At 41.7% G+C, this 15982-nt stretch overlaps 1 protein-coding gene across 2 annotated transcripts in view; it reads right to left on the reverse strand.

Annotated features, from left to right (window-relative positions):
• Window positions 1-7245, reverse strand: part of adamts17 (ADAM metallopeptidase with thrombospondin type 1 motif, 17) — a 108852-nt gene extending 101607 nt beyond the window's left edge. For both annotated transcript variants that reach the window (XM_026183489.1, XM_026183405.1), the window contains exons 1-2: window positions 7036-7245; window positions 6381-6739 (exon numbers count right to left, since the gene is read on the reverse strand). In XM_026183489.1, coding sequence (XP_026039274.1) covers window positions 6381-6739; window positions 7036-7090 — 414 coding nt within the window. In that variant the 5' untranslated portion in view covers window positions 7091-7245. The remainder of the gene's footprint in view (window positions 1-6380; window positions 6740-7035) is intronic.
• Between the last annotated feature and the right edge of the window lie 8737 nt (window positions 7246-15982).

Below are 15982 nucleotides of genomic sequence, written 5' to 3' on the forward strand. Positions count from 1 at the left end.
TAGACTCCTCCGAATGCAGCCGACAAATGCGTCCTCCTTTTCCCCGAATTTGAAGGATGGGTCGGGTGTGTCCTTCGTGGCCCACCATATCCCAGAATTCATAGCGTGGCCCAGCCAAACTCCAGTTTCCGGCAATGGCGGCCGCTACTAAGTTTTAAAATTACTCTTATTAATCTTCCTGGGTCGATAGCTAGCCGGGAGCTCGAGGGTCATTAGAGCCGCAGAGAACGGCAAACTCCCGGCACATCATGTTCAGATCACCGCGGACTTTTGCTACTCAGGTTAAATGTAATATATAAGTCACTTAGACAACCTAAAAATGTTATGGTTTGGCTTATTTCAGTGTTTTGTTTGTTCGTGAGTAAATCGGTTTGGCTGAGATTAAAGTTATTAGATTAGATAAAATAAAACTTTATTAATCCCCCGGGTGGGTTCCTCCTTGGTTTTCACACAGCTGACTAAACGTCAGACAGAAAACTGATTAAACAGACGTGTGAGATGGTGGAGAGTTTACTCCAGTGTCCTGTTATATTTTAGATAGCAAGGAGCAGACGGCTGAGTTTATTAAACTCCACCGAGACAGCGGTGACGCTAATCTGAAGGCTGGACCGTCCAATTTCACAGCCGCTTATTTCCAGCCTACCCGACCTTCTGAGGACCCGGCCCACGTAGACCGCAAAGGCCGGGTCCTCAGGAGGATGCAGCCCATGAATTTGGACATGACTATAGTGTCTTGTCTTATGTTAATTAGTGTGAAGTCAGAACAAAAAGGGCACTAGTGAATGTCACAGTTGCTAGCCAAAAAGTGACCAATGGCAGATTGCAATGCAAACCCTGTTTTGTGATGCAGAGAAACTATTTTTTGGATCTTATTGTGACGCCTAATTGTTCTGTCATTTTAAAATTGACAATTTATATTTGCATTTCAAGTTGTGAAAATGTAAACAGAAACATGTTTGTGGTTTTCACAGAAAAAAAAACTTCATAAGTATTTGATATTTTTCGTGCACTTTTAGATCAATTGTGTTAACACAGAATGTCAAAATGAAAATGTAACTGTAATTTCAGACAAAGGTAAAATCAAAAGTAGTCACAAATGTGTAATTATACACTAGACCCTAGGGGATTAAGAAATTCAAGCACAAAGCGACTGCACTTCCTGAGACGACTGAAGAAGGTGCACCTCCCCAAACCCATCCTTATCCTTAGCACCTTCTACACAGGCACCATAGAGAGCATCTTAACCAGCTTTATCACAGTCTGGTACGGAAACTGAAACGCGTCCAACCACAGAGCCCTCCAGAGGATTGTGTGGACTGCTGAGCGCATTATTGGCAGCTCTCTACCCAGTCTACAGGGTATTTACACCTGACACTGAATTTGTAAAGCCATTAGCATCATGGCTGACCCGCATCACCTCTCCCACCAACTGTTTACTCCTCTTCCATCCGGAAGATGACTTTGCAGCATCAGGACCAGGTAGTTTTTTCCCACTAAGCAGTCCGGCTCCTGAACACCATGCTGCCCTCCATCACACATATAACACTCTCCTCTCACTTCCAATACTTGATCTATTCCATATTACACTGTTCCACTCTTGTATTTATTTATTCTCATTTTTCTATTTTTTATTCTATTTCTATTCAATTACAGTATTGCTGTACTTATTCTTAGTTTATCTTAGTTCTGTATTGTTGTATTTGAAATTTTTAGTGCTGTCAAAATTAACGCATTAACACAAATTAATCCACTACATTTTTTTAACGCAATTAACGCATCTGGAGTGCAGAATGACTCAAAATCCCTGAAATGTTTCTGTCAGCGCATTTTGGGCAGTTTGTCCAAATAGAGTTACCTTCGCACATGTGCAAATGGGCAGTTGATCTGGTAGTGACGGGCAGCTGAACCAATCAACTCAATATGGAAGATGATAAACACACATTGGCCCTCTCGATGGGAAATTTGAGTATTAAAAAAATAACAAGATGGAACAGTCGACCGACATAAAGTATTTTGCACATTGTGCAAGAAGGAATTTTCTTTTCACCGAAGCACTTCCATCTTAAAATATCACATTGAAGCGAAGCCTACGTTAGTCAGGGATGCTGCTAGCACTTTGGCTAACGTGTCACCCAGCTTGCACCAAACCAATCACGGAGCATCGGGGGCTCGGTAAGTCGACCTCGGACATATTAACTGACACAATTGCAACAAACTGCAGACCTGTTAATATCGTTGAGAAGAGAGAGGATAAATGTTCACAGAGTTTTGTTTACATGAAGGTTTAAGATGTTCAATAAACATGTTAAGTGCCTATATTTTCCCTTTTTTCTGTTTGCTCATGCAAACTGAAATGCGATTATTGGAACAAGTCTGCCAGAGATCAGTAATATCTTCCCCACTCGCTGTCTGAGGAGGGTGCACAGTATCCTGCGGGACCAACATCACCCTGCGCGCCACCTTTTCCATCTGCTGCCCTCAGGGAGAAGGTACAGGTCTATACAGGCCAGAACATCCAGACTGGCCAACAGCCTGTATCCACAGGCTGTGAGGCTCCTGAACTCTCTGCCCCCCTCTCACGGACAATAACCATATCCAACTTCTTAATAGCAATGAACTGGTCTGCATTGGTGCATCATATCTTTATTCTCTTCCCCCTCCTGCCCCCCCCCCCTCTTTCTTAAATAGATAACTATCATATCTGATATCATATCTTACAGTACAATAATATTGAATGGGTTGCATTGTTGTATTTTGTCATGTTTCTCAGGTCTTTGTCTGAATTTCTACGAACATTATTGCATTGGAGTCACACTGGGTTAAATATGTACACTTGGGTTTTAAGGGGTATTTATTATTTTCTTCTTTTTTTGGGGTTGTATGGAAGCCCCAAACGCAATTTCATTGTTCTTGACAATGACAATAAATAAATAAATACTAAAAATACTAAAAAAAATATAGAATAAAAATGAATGATATTTAATTGTGATTAATCAAAATTAATCCACAGTAACCCTGTGATGAATCTGATTAAATATTTTCATTGTTTGACAGCACTAATATATATTATATATGAGTGTAAACTTACTTCTTAGTATATAGGTTTTTTAAAAAGTTGTATTTCACAGGAGAGAAGCTGTGTTAAAAGACTGAAACTATTCAAATTCTCTTTGAATTTAAGCATTTAACATTTTTTGTGTTTATTCTGCTTCATTATGTTGCATAAATGTCAGTTACAAGCTTAAATATAAAGTTGAAAAAGTGTAATTGCAGCCAGGCTATTGATCAAGTAATTGCGATTAATTACAGAAAAATTGTGCGATTAATTAGATTGTTTTTTGTTTTTTTTAAATCTATTGACTAGAAATTTTATTTTTATTTCTACACTTTGTAACTTCGACCCAGGAGGATGACATTTCATCCAACTGTACACTTTGAGTGTATAATGTTGGGTTGACAATAAAACTCTGTTTGACTTGAAATTCTTTGGCCAAGGGTCTGGATTCACAACAGTTACGAATCACCAACAACCTGGAACTTTTTTGTAATTCAATGTCTAGGCCTGTTTTTGGAGAGGGAGAGGAGTCTTCATCAGCCAGTGAGGAAGTTCTGGATGAACAAGAAGGACTGGATGGGTCCACAAAAGCCCCAGTAGTCAGTGAGTCAGAAGAAATCCAACTGAAAGCAGGCAGGGACCAGACCTGCAGGCAAACTTCAAGTAAACCTTAATTCTCATCAAAACACCTTCCCACTTCTTCCTTGTCCTGGAATATTTGAAGGAGATTTGATCACCCAAGTAATGCTTTATCCAAGTTATGTGGGATGATCTGATTTCAACAAGTGTTCGGCGATCACACACCAACGGAACAAACTCATCTTTACTGCAAATACAGAATAAACATACTGCAAACAGGAACCAGTTTAGGTCACTGGTCAAACGTGTGCCCATATGCCTTATTGCTAGAAAGCAACAGCCGGGGTTTGAGTGCGACCTGTGGCCTTTTGCTCTGTCTTCCCTTGCCCTCCTATCCTGTCTACTCTGCAATGATGAATTTTGAATACGGGTTAAAAAAAATAGAAGAAAGAAATGCAGCAAACCATAATCCAAGCAGACCTGACAGATGGCCATGCAGATATCAGTCTCATTTATGCTTCTTGGTCGCACAAGGGCAAAGTGGGCTTGCACTCTTATGAAATTTATCCAACCACAAACAGTTCAACTACCAGATCAACTGAGCAACATGGTTAAATCAACTCTGTGCACGTGTGTGTAGACCAGGCTATCTCACACATATACACAGTAAAGTGCGACTGACAGGTGTCCCAGAGCTTGACATGGTTACCATCCATTGCCATGGGTCCCAATTTAGAAATAAATACATTTTTAAAAAGGAAACGTTTCTCTTTCTCTCAGCACAGTGGGCAGCGGTTAGCACTCTCACCTAACAGCACAAAAGGGTCGTTGGTTGTAATTTACCAGCTGGCTTCTTCTATTTGTTAGCCACACCATAAACTGGGAACCTGGCAGGGGTGTATTACACAGCCAGAGCAGGTCAGCCACTAATCAGAAGGTCGGTGGTTCGATCCCAGGCTGCCTCCAGGCTGCATGCCAAATATCCTTGGGCAAGATACTAACCCCATGTTTGCCTACTGGTGGCGCCAGTGTCCGGCAGCCTCGCCTCTGTCAGTGCGCCCCAGGGCAGCTGTAGCTACGATGTAGCTGCCATCACCAGTGTGTGTGTGTGAATGGGTGAATGACTGAATGTAGTGTAAAGCGCTTTGGGGTCCTTAGGGACTGAGTAAAGCGCTATACAAATGCAAACCATTTACAGTCCCACTGTGGAGTCAGCCAGTAGTTTTTATCCAATTTCCACAAAACACTAATCATGGATAAAGTTTGCAATACATTTATAAACACTGGACAAGCAACTGAAACATTTTCATGCAGATTGCATTTCTGCTTTGTTGCTTACAACTTTTGTGTTATTACTTTGGAACATAATTTCTTCCAGTAGTAAAAGCAGCACTAACTGAACTGTGGCATCTTTAACAGGAGTTTTTATTCCCCTTGCTGCCTCAGTGTTCTTTCTCAGTAACCTGCTCTCCAACCTTCGTCCAGCTGCTTGTCCTGGAAAAATTAAACTTTGAAGTGATATTGTGTTATCATCCCCTCAGTAACCCATTTAGGGTTGGTTTACTTGTAAGTCAGATGTAATGTAATGTGAATGTGAGTTTACAGAATTACTTACTGTAAGCACACATTTACAGTGAGTAACGTGTTTCTGGTCTTTGACCACTTAGCCAATTTAGAATCGCAGAATAAGCTACCATGCAGGAGGATATGAGGCTGTAAGTTCATGGATTGCAGCTGCCAAAGTTTTTGTTTTTCCATATGAACACACTATGTGTCTGTTCACTGCTGGACAATGATCTTCTCATTCAGTGTAGGTGGGTTTAATGCTCAAATGTGGCTACTAAGACTATACAGAGAAAATAAAGAAGCACAGCTTTGAGAACTGACCTCAGGCCTGTTGAATCCAGGAGTCCAGGACTGAACCCGGACCCCTACCTGCACAGTCCCATTACATAAGAGTATTATCAAAATACCAAACACTAACCCCACCCCATTCCTCCACGAGTGCCTCAGAGATCAGTGACTGCTATAGCTAGTAAAAGTACGTGACTCAAAACATTTTAAAGTGATAGTTTCCGATGGATGTTGGCAAACTAACAGATTTGACTATTTAACATCCAGTATTTTGTAGTTAGGCAGTATTTTCCTTGCAATACTTTAAGACTGAAGCAATCGCCTTATTCCTCTGTCACTAATCAAGATGTGGACAAAGTGATTACGTAGCACCACTCAACACACACAGAGCATGAAAGAAACACAAATTGTTAACTCCTGGCCTGCTCGCTCAGCTTACAGGTATGTTTCACAGTGGAAGTTGCTAATCTTTGACTCACTGAGGAGATTGTAAGAAGCAGTTGAGAACTGCTGAGTGGAACTTGAATTACAGTGTTTTGCCAAGCCCTTAATATACAGTTAGTATCGAGCTGCATTGTGCGACTTTGAACTGACTGACCCACCATCAGGTCAGTGGGGTTTAAGAGATTAGCAGTTGTTACAAAATCATGCTTCAGAGGTGCTTCACTAGGTGACTGAAGTCTCACTAGCCAGTTTGCTGTAACGTAGTCTTTAGTTTTATGAAAATGAATAATATGACCCCAACTGCTTGAATCGAATCATATGACACCTATTAACAAGTCCAAACACACACACACACACACACACACACACACACACACACACACGCACGCACACACACACACACACACACACACACACACGCACAAAGAGAAACTGCAGACACATTTACCAGACCACCGCAGGTGCTAACTGATGCCAGAGAGTCTGTATGGTTAATGATGGCTCCAGAATAAAAGCATAGCTGGTTCTTGGATAAGCTGTTTACCACAGCGCTTTCCCCCTTGTACCTCTCCTCTACTACAAAGTCCTTGGACAGAAACGTGCTATCCCGCGTTAGATTTAAATGCAGGTTGCTTCCGAAAGCGGGCAGTAAGACGATGATGTTTTCTGGTTCCGAGCGTCCTTCTCTCGCGGCGTCCAGGGAGCGCTGACCGCGGCGCAGGGTGCGGGTAGTGTGGTCGGATAGGTGCGCCTCCTGGCCATACAGCAGCCTGGGAATTACTTCATCTGTCTCCAGCTCAGACTGGGCTGTGGATAGAGACAGCCTCCATCAAACAGCGACCACATTGGACAAAAATAGTCTATCCTAGTCTGCGTGAGGAGACAGTCTGCTCCGGTGCTCCCTGACTCTTAGCACACACGTTCAACATCCGAGCTCAGTTTGTGGATCTCAAAAATCTAAAGCCTTCGACTATTCGTAACAGAATACAAGTAACTGGTGAGAAACATTTGGATTTTTAACTGCAGAAAGACATTTCTTCAGCTGCCCTGTGTCAGCCGTCGTACAAGGCAATGAGTTCATGCGTAAGAGCTGTTATACTTACCAGTGAATGCGATGCAGAGGAGAAAGAGCAGAGGGACAACATGGCTGTTAACCATGATAAAAACAAAGCAGCGCAGAAAGAAAAACTAAAAGTGCTTTATTTTGAGGAAACCGAAGCGCTTAGCGAAGCATAGGTCGGAAACTCTACTTTTCCAAAGTAGGAGAAGCTTCAGTAACTCAGGCTGGAATTACTTTGCAGCGCAGGACACGCCCACACAGCTGGAGTCCGCCTCTACTCGCGTGAGATTGGGTCCGTTAAACCTTAAGGCGACCGAGGCCGAGAAATCTCTCTATTCTCATTGGCCGGCAAAGCTGTTGGAAAGTGTCGTGGGTTGAAACCCTACACGTGGTTTCAAGTGGGGAGAATTGCTGATAATTGTCAAAGGTTTTTTTGTATTCTGCTTTTCATTTTTAAGAGAAAACTTTACATAGACGGGAGGGGATGAACAAACGAAAGAAGATGTGATTGTTGGACAGTAAAAATACAAATAAAAAAGGAGATCATTTTTAAGACTACATAAACCAGAGTTTTTAGGAGTAACTGCATAAATTGTACTTAAATAGTTTTTTATATTCTAATTGTGCTCTCAAGAAACTTTTTATTTCAAGCCTCATCTGACAGTCACACATGACACAAATTCCATAATATACTTTGAATTGCAGTCTGGAGGAGCCAAGGATTGAGGCACCACTCTCTGGATTAGATGACCTGCTCTATCTCCTAAGTCACAGCTGCCCCATAAGGAGGCAACCTATATAATCAACACACAAAATTAAATGATTCAACAGATGCACTCCAGCTCTAAACCTTTGTAGAAGTTACCCATCAAGAATTGAACACTAAACAGTCTTTAGCCTGCTGGCCTCCTAACACAGCATCTGTGCGATGTCCTATATGTGTGAGAACAGTGCAGGTAGTTGCCCGCTTCATTTGTTGCATTTGCTGTATATAAAATATGCCCCTGAGTCTGAAAAATTAAGTTCATATGTAAATTCCTTTAACCTGCATTCTTTTGAATGATTAGTTGTTACTAACTATGATTACTGAAAGAAGTCCAGCTATATAGAAATCAGTGGAGAAATAGAACTTAGCTCCCTTGATTCATTCATTCATACAGTTGGGGTGACCGTGGCTCAGGGGGTTGGGAAGCGTATCTGTAACCGGAAGGTTGCCGGTTCGATCCCTGGGCTCTCTGTCCTGGTCGTTGTGTCCTTGGGCAAGACGCTTCACCTACCGCCTACTGGTGTTGGCCAGAGGGGCCGATGGCGCGATATGGCAGCCTCGCCTCTGTCAGTCTGCCCCAGGGCAGCTGTGGCTACAACTGTAGCTGCCTCCACCAGTGAATGTGAGAGTGAATGATTAGTGGTATTGTAAAGCGCTTTGGGTGCCTTGAAAAGCGCTATATAAATCCAATCCATTATTATTATTCCCTTATTAATCAGTGATGAGTATAACATCTCAGTTTTTAGTTTTAAGGCTTTTAAACACAGCATGGTATTCATTATGTAAATAATGGTCCAGTCCACATTAGATTCCAGATGCACAATAAGTACTTTAATCATTTAGACCTCTTTTCAAAATACATTGAGACAGAAATGGCTTTACATTAATATTGGTCACAGGTTTTGAATATGTGAAATTCTGAAACATTTATTTGATACAAAGTAAATGGATCCCTGACCCTGCATACTATCATCTATGGCTACACTCAGTGGCCGAGATGGCCTGTAGGTGGGAGTGGACCCAAGAGCAGACTCAACGGACAGTTAGGTTGTGATTTAAACAAAGCCTTATTCAAATTAGTGACGTGAACTGTAGGTGTGGTGGTGAGAGTCCCTATCGAGGAAGCAACTGGAACAGAGGGAGCGAATAGTTCATTTTAGTGAACGGGTGAGGATGACTGAAGGCAAGTAAGAGTTGGGATGATGAAGCCTTACTTGTAGGTGGATGAGAGTTTGCTCTAGGGTAGAGTATGACCGAGTGAGCGTCTGGCTGACGATGTACGCGAGCTTGCAGTTACAACCTTTTGTTTCCAGAGGTCCAGCGATGGTGCAGCAAGCAGGAGGGCAGGCAGGTGGGAGCAGCTGAGTTTCCAAAGAATGATTTTGCAAGCTTACTTGGAAGGTTTAGCATGAGGAATGTGTCTAATCTTTCCAGCCAATTGCTTTGCCAAAAGGCAGATCCCACGAAGCCCTTTTTAACAGCTCGTTTGAAAGTACTGACATCTGTTGGTTATTCAACGTACAGCAGCCCTGCTGTGGCATTAAATGTGTGCTTCATACCAGTAGTAGGTATGTAAATGTAATGATGTACGAATTATAGAATACCCATATGAGGCTACACATATTGGTGTATACACACACACACACACACACACACACACACACACACACACACACACACACACACACACACACACACACCATGACTAGTGACCAGCATCCAGAGGACTGAGTTACCGGTAAGTTGAGACTGAAAGGATCTAGAGGCATAAAGACACAGGAGTGGGTACAAGGCAACACTTGTTTAACAACAAGCACCATGAAGGTCTAGTTACAACCGTGATGACAAACGCTGATTGTTGCTGACGGACGACGGGTAGCGATGCAGGTGTGGAACCAGGGGTTTGCTCCAATGGGTGGACACAAGAAAAGCAGAGCCAAAACAGAAAAACGCTGGACACTCACTCGGGTCATGACAACTAGCCTGTATAGACAATTGCAATCTCTAGTACCTTGCCACATTCCAGAATACTAATACGGGAAAAATCTTTTTAGCTCAGACTTACAATGCTGCTTTAGATCAAGTTGTTTTGTGGAAGAATATACAAATAAACTTAAAAAAGACTGTTGCAGAAATAGTGGTGGCAGACCTGCAAATAAGCACACGGAGCAGTTGGATGAATTGTTGACAGGAATAATGGAGAACCAACAACCTTTGGAGAACATATCAGATCTAGAGAGTTCAGACGAGGGATCACGCACACCTGAACTGAGTATATTAATGCACCGATTTAGCCTTTCTCTCATTTCACACCATTGTTGGTCATCAACAACTGTCTCATTTAATTTGTTCATTTGATCATATGAACTGTTCTTGTGTGTAGGTGGAAGTCAAATGGACAGAACCACAGTGTTGCAAGGCAGTTTACCCTTTATGAAGGACCGCAGTAATACCAGCAGTGAATAAAGAAATGTTCATTACATCATATTGTTTTCCTTGTTAATATACCAGACAAATACACTTCAGCGTGTGAAAATGAGTATTTCAGCATAACAATGAAAAGCTAAATGTCTAACGCTGCTACTTAAAGTGGCACAATGCAAACGCACCTCTATAAGAAATTGTTTCTGTGGTTTGTTAGAACTGAAGGTTGATCAGTCCTGCCTGAGCTGTGTTCATTGTTTTTGTTTGTTTGTTTTGTTTACCTTGTTTTACATTTTATTCTTTTAATCATTTCTTGTAATGCTGTTAACTTTTCAGTACTTGCCAATAAAAAGTTAAATTGAACATTTTCAAAACAAGCTTTTGTTTAACATGTCCACCTAATAAATTATATGTATCTAGTTCTTTCATGGACAAGTTGTGACTGACAAAATCTCTACATTTTGTTTCACCTTATAATATTTTTAACCAAATTATATTTGACCTTAAAGTATTAAAGTTGCTTTCCAGGGCTTGTATAAGATGATAGTTTTCATCACATCATTCTGTATCATGTGGTTGCCACAGTAGCTTGACTTACGACTGTTACTGCTGTGTGAACAGGATGTCGGTGTAATAATGTATCAAAATAGAATTCCAGTGATGACTGTTAACTCTCTCCAGGCAGGCGTTGCCGATTTGCAACAGTTAAAAACTAACAACCTGATTACCCCACATACATATTTTATGAGTTTTTTTAACTCAGAAGCACCACTGCAGGACTTGGTTGTGCATTAGCAACAAAAAGTTTAATTTGAGCCTGAGAGGGTTAAACACTTGGTCTCCATGTGTTTTTGTTTCCAGATATATACCATGCACCCAGCTCTTCTAATAAGCAAATCTTCCACTTCCAGGTCTTACTGGCTTCTGATACAATTTATCATCAGTAGCATACAAGACATTTCTTCAAAAATTTAGTTGAGTGTCTCAATGCAATAACTCAACTAGAAAATGTCTGTATATAATTTATCCAAATTATTATTTTGATAATTATGTGTGCCAATGTAATACAATTACTAATAATTTTTTTGTTTCAAGCCCAAACCTTTTGATCTCCATGCATAACACACGCATCAAAATGTAACCAGTGTTGTCCTCTTTCAGCCAGTGTCATAGGATTTATGGTTCCCTCATGAATTCCACCAAAACACAGACTCCTGCAATCACCTTGATCATAGAGAATAATTATAAAACAGCTGCCAAATTTTGTAAACTCCACACGTCCATCTAATCCACAAACATGAAAACAGAGAATTTTGTTTGTGGAGCAATCTCTGCAATAACTTAGAGTTTGCTCTAAGTTATTGCAGGGACATCCCTGCCTCTCCCTGATGAGTGCATATGTAGATGATACCCAGCTTTATCTATCCATGAAGCCAGGAATGGGATGATAATGTGGCATTTGCCTGGTGGGTCAACGCACTAGTGGGCCAATGAGTCAACAACATTTTTTGTTGTTGTTGTTGTTTTTTCATACACATACATAGGTAGAGGACATGCCCCTTAGAGACCTGGCAGCGATGGCGGGGCTATGACAGAAAGAGGAGGGAACCCATAGGGTTAGGTGACACATGCCCTATGGGCTCAGAAGTGGATTAAGCAGGCAGGATGAAAAACTCTAGGAACGCAGGACGGATACGATTTTCTGGAGACATCAGAGACTGGGGCTGCTTGCTGGAACACCCAGCTGGCGCTTGAGGCTATGGCTGCTCGGTAGGGCATGCAACCAACGTTACAGGTGACAACGACTGTGGCTTTTCTGGCATGGGATCCACCGAGGCTCCAGATTTAACTGGGAATCCCAGCTGGGGAATAGACTCTGCACATGCCAAAGTCCCTGATGGGGTAAGCTCAGAAACAGAATATGCAGTCTTGGGGCAAGGTATCAGAGTGAGCCAGCCGGGGAAGACGAAACACAATTCTTTCCACATTGAACAACAGGGAAATGAAACAATCAGAGGCCAATTCAGACACAGAAAAGTCTAAACACTTTCTTACCGGTCGACACAGGAACACCAGGTAGTGTTCTATTTGTGACAACAGTAGCACAAAGATCTGTACCTTTATTATTCGGCCAGCTCAAACACATCTTTCTCAGTTCTCAAGTGAACTGACTCATGAACAGAGAAGACACCAACTAACCCATTAACACTGACTGGCTTGGAAACTAAAAACTCAGAAGCAAGCACAATATTGTTGGTTTCAAAAATAGAAATCATAGTCATTACCTCAACTGGAGTAGCACCACACAGAACAGTTTTGTTACTGAACTAGAATTAAAAGCCCATCTTTATTCTGTCAGGCTCAGAGTGACCATGGAGGCACACGTCTTTTTCATTCACCCTTCTATTGGGTCACGGAGGCCTGACATTGGCTGATGCAATTGGAGGCGGGCACAGGCTGGAAAGCAGTTGAGAGTGGTGACTAACACCTGCTGTCATAATCTGATGTGTTTTGGTTTTCCTGGAGTAGTTTTCCCATTTCTCTCACTTCAGCTCCAACTTCAGACTCCAGGTCCACCTCACCTGCAGTTCACTGGCAGCAATCAGCACGGCAGTATTGAAAACCAGCTCAGAGCTTCACTCCCTGCCAGATCGTTAGTGTTACATTTACGCTCCAACCATTCACTCAGCTCAGCCAAGAACCTGATTCCCTCTTATGCTGATCCCCTCACGCTTGCTGCCTGCCTGTAGCGCACCTGCTCTTTGCTTACCTCTGAGCCGCTCAGAAATCTTGCGTACCTGCCTTCCTGCACACCTTAGTTCACCTCCGCTCTAGAAAGGAAAGATCAGAAATCAGACAAATTGCTTCCCTCATCCTGTCCACGTCGCTCTAACAACAAGTGAGAAAACCTCGCCTTATTTCCTTGAACAACATCACTCCTCACATCAAAAACTCTGTAATTAACTCACCTCTCCCTTGCAGTGCTCCCCCGTCCAGTGAGACTAGATCTCTACTTTGCTTTAGAAATTCCTGTGTTAAATAAAAGACTTAATTCAAATTTTACAGTGTTTTGAGTGTGCTTTTGGGTCCAATCTTGTACGCCGGGGGCAAGAACATTGCTTCTGTTGGGAAGATGGAGCCAATGAAACTGGTGCAGCAGAAACAGAGGAAGCAGGCTCCTCTTCTTCAACCTATAATTTCGCCAGAAAGGAGGCAGGAGGACACTTGCTGCTACAGTGAGATAGACTTGTGTCCTCTACCTAGTTCCTCACTGTACTCTAGCAAACCTGAGTCTGCTGGGTCCTTTGGTATCCTTCTGTCAAGACTGTGCAGGCAGGAGTTGGACCCAAATGCAGGACTCAAATTAAGGGGGGGTAAAAAATAATCAACGCAGGTCAAAACACAAAAAGAAAAACAAAGAGGAGGAGGACATGAAGAAGAACAGAAAAAAAACAGGATTTAAATACACAACAGAAAATGACTACAAAGTAGAGACACCTGCGGAAACACAATTGAACTAAATCTATCTAATGCGACAAAGGGAAGAGAAACTGAACGCAATGCACAGGAGACGAGGTCGCTATTGTAGTGACTGTTGAGAAAACATGACGGGGAAAAAAGGATGCTAGAAATCAGCAGTGGTCCGTGTGAATGCAGCAGCTCAGTAGTCAAGTTGTTGTTTTGTTTGTATTCCCTTTAATGCAGTAAAGTAGTATTATTATTTTTATTGTTATGAGATTCATATGAAATATTATCTCATTAAACGTTCACATCAGCATCTCTGCAAACAACACATGCTGTTTGTGTGCAAGGAGCTGCTGTTCTGATCGTTATTTCACAAAGAGAGAAATCAGGAAGGTATTTCTGCCTGTCAGACCGAAAGTTAGATCAGAGACTAATGGAACTATGTGTTTGCAGAGACAACAACTTATAGTTGTGATCAAAAGTTTAAATACACTCATCATGAGCATGAATGTCAGAGTGGTGAAAAAAGGACCAAGTGAAGGCACTGACTTTACTCTGAGTGAGCTTTATTTACAGTGGATGAGACACAAACAGAAGCAGAATGTCCCAAAACTAAGTTACAGAAAGTAATACAGCCAAAAACCTGAGCGGAGACATATAACATGGATAAAACACAGACGAACAAGCAACAAACAGCAGAAGACGCAGAGCTTAAATACACCAGGGAGTAACAAGGGAATGGAAAACAGGAGGTAAGCACAGCTGGGGCTGATTTGACATGACGAGACAAAGGAAATAAAGCAGAATATATTTGACACAGGACACAGACTGTCAAAGTAAAACAGGAAGCAAAACACAGAGACACAGACTGTCAAAGTAAAACAGGAAGCAAAACACAGAGACACAGACTGTCAAAGGGATGCATCTGACAGGGAACACGGTGTAAACAGTGACAAGAGCGACGAACTGCGACGTGGAAACACGACTGACTGGAGAGACACATGAACGTAGACAAGAAAACATAACTGACTAGTCGTGACACATGCAGGCACAGCGCAAAACCTAACCTAGTCTTTTTTTTTTGCCTGTCCCGTTTGCCATCAGAATTATTGTCTAAAGGCGAAGAAAGATGCCCAACGGATTTACTTTACCAAAGGGACCATCCCAGCCTTGCCGTAATGGTCCATTTGATTCACCTTTTATTGTTTATTTTATTTTTTATTTTCACTTGCTAAATACGGGACAGATTTGACTGAGGAAAAGAAAGGGGAGAAAGAAAAACAACGGAGAAGAGGAACGGGGATAAAGGGCAAAAAAACCCAAAAACCAACAAAATAAGCAGACAAAAGATACATCTATCAATCACCTGGATCACCTGTTGAGAAAGAAACGACGAAAAAGAGAGCAATAGAATAAACAACATCACGATAACCTAACCTAGTGTAATAAATGGAAACAGAGAATATAAATACTCAAAAACCATAAACACTGAGTCAGAAGACTCAGGACCATGACATCCACGTTCGTTTGAGGGTTTTAATGATTTCTTTGAATCATTTTCCATGTTGGAATGATTGTACAGCATACATCTTCAAAAGAAAAAAACAAGAATTGGGTACACAAATTAAAATTTATTTGAGATTTTCTCTAAATTATACATGCAGGTTGAATATATATCTACCTCCTCACTAATGTTTGGTTAAATGCCCCTTAGTAAGTGGCACCTCATCCACACACCACCTTCTTTCATGGCTGGATGTTTGAACATTCTTGTAGTAAATTTGTTGAGTTCTTGGCACTTACACAACTTTTAAGCTGGTTTTGAGGCAACTGCTCAGTCTTTTTTCACTGGGATAAATACAGTATCTGCTCTGGGGCAGATATTTGTACCAGAGCAAACACAACACACACATTTATTTAACCTTAGCTGTAAACTCATACCATCTTTTCCAACTAGTTTACCATAAATGTAAAACAGATTTTGTTGAGACAATTGAATGACAAGACAACTGTGGTTAATAGACACAACTGAGTAGTCTGATGGAAAACTGGAAGAGTCAGTCTGCTTGGGAGCAGGTTGCTGAGGGCCAATAAGCAGTCTTGATGTGGAGCTACATGTTTGTTACTATAGTTATAGGCCTGCACAGGACTGGTGATGGGAGAACATGAAGCACATATGTGGGAAACGCTAGATCAGGAGCTGTGCTGCTGTCACGTTACTACCTGTTAGATATTGCTGTCCAGGAAAGGACACTAGTTGACATTGCTACTTATGGGCCCAATCCTGTGAGTAGCCTGAGTTCCAGAGGGGCATTAAATACTGGTTACGGCTGTG

The sequence above is a fragment of the Astatotilapia calliptera genome, chromosome 1 (genome assembly GCF_900246225.1).
Source record: "Astatotilapia calliptera chromosome 1, fAstCal1.2, whole genome shotgun sequence".
Taxonomy (NCBI): domain Eukaryota; kingdom Metazoa; phylum Chordata; class Actinopteri; order Cichliformes; family Cichlidae; genus Astatotilapia; species Astatotilapia calliptera.